Genomic DNA, 7,017 nt, shown 5'->3' with positions numbered 1-7,017 from the left:
AAGATATTCGGCTGGGAATTTTCGTCCAACGACCGATCTGCCGATTTTCGGCTTGTTAGTATGAGGCTTCCGACAACCGACTCCGACTTTTCGGCCGAAAAAATCCTGGTGTGCAGGCTATATAATTTTTGTCGACAATCAAAACACGTCCGATTTTTGTCTCATTAGTAGAGATTTCGATGGGGAAAAATCTTATGAGCAAGACTAGGCATGCTCAGAGATGAAATAACACATACAAAGCAATCCAACACATGACATTACTTCTGAAGTAGAATTCTGTCGTACGGGAAAATTTGTGTGCAGTCTAGAGCACATTCCAACCAACAGACACCACTCTGGACAAAAGACGGACGACCGGTCGGCGGAAATTAGTTGCGTGTGTATGAGGCTTAAGACTGGGATGCCATTAAAGTTCATGTGTGTGTAAAGGCAGGCGTACCAATACTTTTGGTAATATAGTGTATATGTGTGTGTGTGTATATACTGTATATATATATATAGATATATACACACATTTTTTTATACTAGAAGTTACATTATTTTCCTTACAATAATATGGAATTGAATAATTATCAGACAGATGAAGTAACTCTTGATGTCTTTACAGGTAAACAAGATGTCCAATGTCAGCACTGAAATGGAACCAACCAGGATTTACAGCCATGTGCATTTGCTCTTTGTCCTGTTTTTATCTATCACTGCTCTCGTGGGTGTCCCCGGAAATGCTCTGGTGCTTTGGGTCACTGGAGTGAAGATGGAGCGGACCGTGACCACCATTTGGTTTGGGAACCTTGCTCTGGCCGATATCATGTGCTGCTTGTTTCTTCCATTCATTATAGCGCAGATCTTCTACCCAGACTTCCTGTACGGTCCTGTCCTCTGCAAGATGTTATTCTTCATCTTCTTCCTTAACATGTATACCAGTGTCTTCACCCTGGTGGCTATCAGCGTTGACCGATGGATTCTGGTTGTCCATCCCGTGTGGGCCCGAAATCACCGAAGAATCAAAATGGCGTGGATGATATGCTTGGCTATTTGGATGTTGTCCTCTGCGATGTGCCTGCCTGCCCCCATCTACAGAAGATATGACACCTCTGATAACATGACCATATGTTATTTAGAGCCTCACATGTTGAAGCCCACCATTCTTACACGTGCAATTTTTGGATTTCTGATCCCTCTTATTATCATTTGTATCTGTTACATTCATCTGGCTTTTAAAGTACAAAATATCAGATTTTCTGAAGTAGGTAGAAAACCCATCAAGAGGGCAATAAGTATTATTATCGTGTTTTTCATCACCTGGGCCCCCTACCACATCCTAGAAGTAACCCTGCTATACACTAACAATAAGGTACTGTACATCCTGGACCTTTTCTCACATTCTCTGGCCTTCTTCAATAGTTGCATCAACCCAATACTCTACGTCTTCATGGGGAAAGATACGAAGGAAAAGCTGAGACAGTCTATTGGGGAGATCATGCAAAATATATTTAGGGAGAATTTATTATCCCCACCATCCAATGAGAACCAGCGGTCCACAGAAGAAAGCCTCCCGCTCTAATGTATGAGACGGATTTGCAGATGTTTTAGAGTTTTTCGCTTTACTAGCGAGCTAGGGTGTTAGGGTGGCCATACTGAATGTCCTGAATAAGTCACATGCCATCAGGGCTTAGTGCTTATTGAAACCATCCCCTAGGGACACATTAAACCCTTTGATTGCCCCTGGTGTTAACCCCTTCCCTGCCAGTGTCATCATTACCGTGACAGTGCATATTATTTAGCACTGATTACTGTAGTAATGTAACTGGTCCCCCCCAAAAGTGTCAAAAATGTCAGTTAAGGGTCCAATCTGTCTGCCGCAGTGTCGCAGTCCCGCTAACAATCGCAGATCGCCGCCATTACTAGTAAAAAAATAAATAAATAAATGAAAATGACATAAATCTTTCCCCTAGTTTGTAGACGCGATAACTTTTGCGCAAACCAATCAAAATACACTTATTGGGTTTTTGTTTACCAAAAATATGTAGCAGAATACAAATTGGCCTAAAATGATGAAAGTATTTGATTTTTATTTTTTTTTTATCGGGAATGTTTTATATCAGAAAGTAAAAAAATATAGTTTTTTTTTTTTTCAGAATTGTCGCTGCATATGCAACTTCCTATGATTATGTCAACTGTGACGAAACGCATCAGTAACGTTACAATTGCCATCTGATTGCATTCCTTGTGCTGTTTCACGGATGTTTGTAAATGTACTTTTTTATTTTAATAAAATTTTTTGAAGAGGTTTTACACTATGTTCATGTTGTCCTGCTTATCCCTACACATTTACATCTGGGGAGTGGGAGATCCTGGCATCCTCATTTAAGACTCCATGGCCACCCATTTGAACATCTGTTGATCCAGTTACGTTTGGGGATATCTATGATCATTATTCAGTCTGTATGACCTACTTGCTATATGGTAATTTGGGTCCATACCCAATCTACTATCACCTTTATGGATGCTTTACCTTCACTTGGGACTCACTTTATATGATCTTTAATCCATATATATTTCATTCATCTGTTCTCAACATATATGCACATATACTTTATCATGTTTGTATATTATTTTTAGCGCTGTACTTATTTTATATTATTTATTTGGACAACTTATGTCGGTTGGTGTGCCAGCAGCTTACTGTTTTCTTTGAAGTTAGCGCAGTTTGGATACATTTTTTCACATTTATTTAAGCATGTTTTGCACATTAATATTGTTTGCACATTTCTAGATTTAAACACCTATAATCATTTTTTATGCTCATTTATCCTGTTTTTTTGCTTTAGCGCTGATTGGATTTCTTTTATCAGTTTTATTGTATGTGGGGACACTACAGAAATTGGCTGCTATTGCTATTCACATTTATCATTCAGGCATACTATCCTCATGAAATAGAGTGTCCAGAAATTCTAAAATGGACAAAAGAATCAAAAGAAACAAAATATGGATAAAAGAGAAAAATAAAGATCAAAATAATCCATCAAAAAAACAGACCCCTGGGAATCCCCATACAAGGAAGGTACAGTTGGACATAAGAAATAATACAGTTGGACAAAAAAGGAATGGGGTGTCCCAGTACTTTTGGTAATATATTTTATTACTCATATCAATTCCTATTGTTACGTTATACTTTTGCTACATAAGCATTGTAACATTTTTTAATTTCAATCATTTTTATTAAGTTTTAAGAAACATACAGAAATAAACATGACATTGTAATAAGTACACAATTAACAATATAACAGGTAGGGATTACAATAATGAGACGTGCATTGAAAAGTCCATCCAGGAGAGAGAGATCTTATCTGCCCCAAATTACTCATAGGATCCCTCACTGGTCTCTCACAATGGCCAGGGGGACTTACTGTGGTGGAATTAGGGAAAATCGATCGGATCTCCTAGAGAATTGGAATAAGCAGGTAAGTGAGCTCCGTCTTCTGTGTAATATGTGTACTATGTCTAAATGGTACCCATGGTACAGATATAACTTTTTCCAGGCCTTGTGCCTGATGTGGGTCTGCCATTGTTATCGGTGACACCTCCAACACATTTGAGCTGTGAACCCAGGTGTGAGAACTGAGACAATGAACACTCCGGCATCTTTGTTTTGTTTTATTGTATTGCATTTGTGGCGTCTACATGTGCTGGTGGTGGTTGTAACATCTATGGTCATGGTTGCCAGCATGTGCTGGCTTTTTCCATGTTGACGAACAGGTTCTGTTTGTCCTACCATACACATGGCGCTAGGGACAAGATCTACGTGCAGTCTATGTGGATATTCGGCCAGTGTAATATCATCTTTAATGATCACATTCTCCATCACATATGTTTCCTTGCCTGGCTCCCCATTTTTTTGTGGGTACTCTTGTCTCTTCAGCTCCCGGATCCGACGTCGGCACCCCACCTCATGGCAGCATTTCTCAATCTGATTTGGCCCGATATCTACCTATATACTCCTGATGAGTGGGTGTATTAGACCCACGAAACGCGTAGAGTTTTCAATACAGATATACCCATTATTATGCTACACGGATGCTGCAATGCTGTCATCATGCACAATTTTCTGCTATGTTGTTATTTTGTCAATTTCTTCCTACATGCTGTACATGTTTTGTAATTATGCTTATGGCTATACATTTATATCCATTGTATGCTTTTACTCTACTAATAAATTTACTCTTTGACTCTTCATGACTATTGTGGCAACCTCATATAAAGTCCCGCCTGGGTTACCGTTCTCTTGTCTTTTATTGTATTTAGGGGATGGGAGAAGGGAATGAGTGTGATACTCCTTTGGCTCAGCTAGGCTTGATTGGGACACTATACTGAAAAAAATGCCCTCGGCACTGTCTTGACGCCAGCTGAATGCCGGCCAACGCTTCCTGATGCTTCAAGATACTGTGATACTGAAATTGTGCTGGAACCTCGACTTTAACTTGACTGTTAACTCAGAAGATCCAGAACTGTAGAATACTTGACTCCTGATACTGCTTTAGCTCAAAAGTCACTGAACAGCTCCCTCCAGCCCTGCATACTTGTGCTGCTGCAACTCTTAACTCTGTACACTCCACACTGTACACTGCCTCTTCAGGGCCCAAACTGCAGGCGCCCCCTTTAACACTTTAGGGTCCTCTGACTAGGTACCCCCTCTAACACTTCAGGATCCTCTGACCAGGCACTCCCTTTACAGCTAGCTGACTCCTGGATCCCTCAAACCTTCTCCGGAGTGGTCCCCTCTGACACTTGGCAGACCTCCAGGGGCAGTCCACAGTACTCAAGACCTTTGTAAGCTTTCCTGGACACCTCTCTCTCTCCGCTGGTTCTCGACACACTAGATCCCTCTGCAGCTCAACTCAGAACTCTCTGGATTCTAAGGCAGCACCTGAGACATCCTCTTCCTCTGACAGGAGGGGAAACAGCCGTCCTCTCCCTCCTGGGACTCTGCTTCCTGCCAAAGACCCCGCACTCCCCTAAAACTTATACCCACTCCCAGAATCCTCTGCGGAAGAATCTGCTTTCTGGGGTAGATACAGGCCTGAATGTGTCTTGGATTGGGTTTCCTCCACTGCCCAATGAAAAGCCTCTCACAGAGCCAGTGGGGAGACTCCCCTCTCAGCAGACACACTTGGGAGCCATGACAACCTGACTGACAAAAATAAATCATGGCCTTGCTGTTAGGCAGACAAGGTCCACTATACTTTACCTAGCACCTACCTGTAGGGTGCTACATAAAGAAGGAAGTGAAGAAGGAGGAACAACAGGGTTGGGTGATTGGCTGGCAGCACCAGAAGAAATTGTATCGTCCAGGGATAGAAGATCTGCGGTAGGTAGATTGAGCCTTATTGATCAGTGCTATGTTAGAGGTAGAGCTTATTTCACGTCAATTCAGTTGGGGGTTATAATTGTATCAGAGAGGGCGGTATGCATGCTTATTAGCAATCAAGGATTAGAGGTGGAGTGGGAGGTATGTGAGATCCACAGGGACCATGCAGATAGAAAGTTCTGGAGATTCTCATTAGTGATGGACGAACATCGGCTGGGGCGGTTCGCGAACATCAGCCGCAAATTTTCTCAAACGTCCGCGAACTGCAAGTTCGCGGCGGGCCCCATTGACTTTGATGGGAAGCGAACTTTGAAAACCTTTAGGTCATATTTGCTGCCACAAAAGACTTACTAGCTGTGCACAAATAGTCCCACAACATGGACAATTTCATAACAGAAGTATTGCAATTGGAAAAGTTGCCCTAAAAAAATGTTTTTCATAAATCAGCCAGAACTGACAGCAGGCAGTAAATACATGTCAAATACATATAGGGTCAATTCACACATCTGTAAAATGGGTCCGCATCCATTCCACAATTTGGCTGAACCTTTACAGACCCATTGATTTTCAATTCCAGTCTGAAAAATTAGGCATTCACAGGTCAAACAAAGTAAGTGTCGGCCAGTACAGGCCCCAAAAATTAGCACACGTGGGTTTACCTGACATCTAAGAACGTTGTATAATGTGGCTGGAGGTACATTAGGCATTCACAGGATACAGAAGTAAGTATCAGCCAGTATAGGCCCCAAAAATTTGTCCACATTGGTTTACATGACAGCTAAGAATGTAGTGTTTGGTGGCTGGAGGTACATTAGGCATTTACAGAATACAGAGGTAAGTGTCGGCCAGTATAGGCCCAAAAAATTAGCCCACATGGGTTTAACTGACAGCTAAGAACATAGTATTTGGTGGCTGGAGGTACATTAAGTATTCACAGGATACAGAAGTGTCGGCCAGTGTAGGCCCCATAAATTAGTCCACTTGGGCTTACCTGATAGCTAAGAACGTAGTATTTGTTGGCTGGAGGTTCATTAGGCATTCACAGGATACAGAAGTAAGTGTTGGCCAATATAGGCCCCCAAAATGAGTCCACGTGGGTTTGCCTGACAGCTAAGAACGTAGTATTTGGTGGCTGAAGGTACATTAGGCATTCACAGGATACAGAAGTAAGTGTCGGCCAGTATAAGCCCCAAAAATTAGCCCACATGGGTTTACCTGACAGCGAAGAACGTAGTATTTGGTGGCTGGAGGTACATTAGGCATTCACAGGATACAGAAGTAAGTTTCGGCCAGCATAGGCGCCAAACATTAGCCCACATGGGTTTACCTGACAGCTCAGGGTCAGATGGTGAATGCACCAACAAGAAACAATGCGGTACTTGACCTACTGATTACCAACAATACAGACCTGCTCACGGATATAGAAATACTTAGGAAACAGTGACCATAGGTCAATAAGTTTCAGTATTAATTACAGTAATAGGAAGCAGAGGGGTAATATAAGGACACTGAATTTCAAAAGAGCCAATTTCCCAAAACTGCGCTCGCTGCTAGAAAATATCAATTGGGATAGAACCCTGGGAACAAAGAACACGGAGGAAAAATGGGAGTGCTTCAAGAGCATACTTAACAAGGGGATTGGCCAGTGC

At 41.9% G+C, this 7,017-nt stretch overlaps 1 protein-coding gene across 1 annotated transcript; it reads left to right on the top strand.

Annotated features, from left to right (window-relative positions):
- Positions 1–616: 616 nt before the first annotated feature.
- LOC309563530 (C3a anaphylatoxin chemotactic receptor-like) lies at positions 617–1,564 on the top strand (the record flags this gene model as incomplete). Its single annotated transcript, XM_082267981.1, has 1 exon — positions 617–1,564. The coding sequence occupies one exon, from the start codon at positions 617–619 to the stop codon at positions 1,562–1,564; it is 948 nt and encodes a 315-aa protein (XP_082124107.1).
- Between the last annotated feature and the right edge of the window lie 5,453 nt (positions 1,565–7,017).

Source organism: Pelophylax lessonae, assembly GCF_965119305.1.
Source record: "Pelophylax lessonae genome assembly, chromosome: 9".
Lineage (NCBI taxonomy): Eukaryota > Metazoa > Chordata > Amphibia > Anura > Ranidae > Pelophylax > Pelophylax lessonae.
Note: the sequence above shows the minus strand (reverse complement) of the source record. Positions and strands in the feature narration are given on the sequence as shown.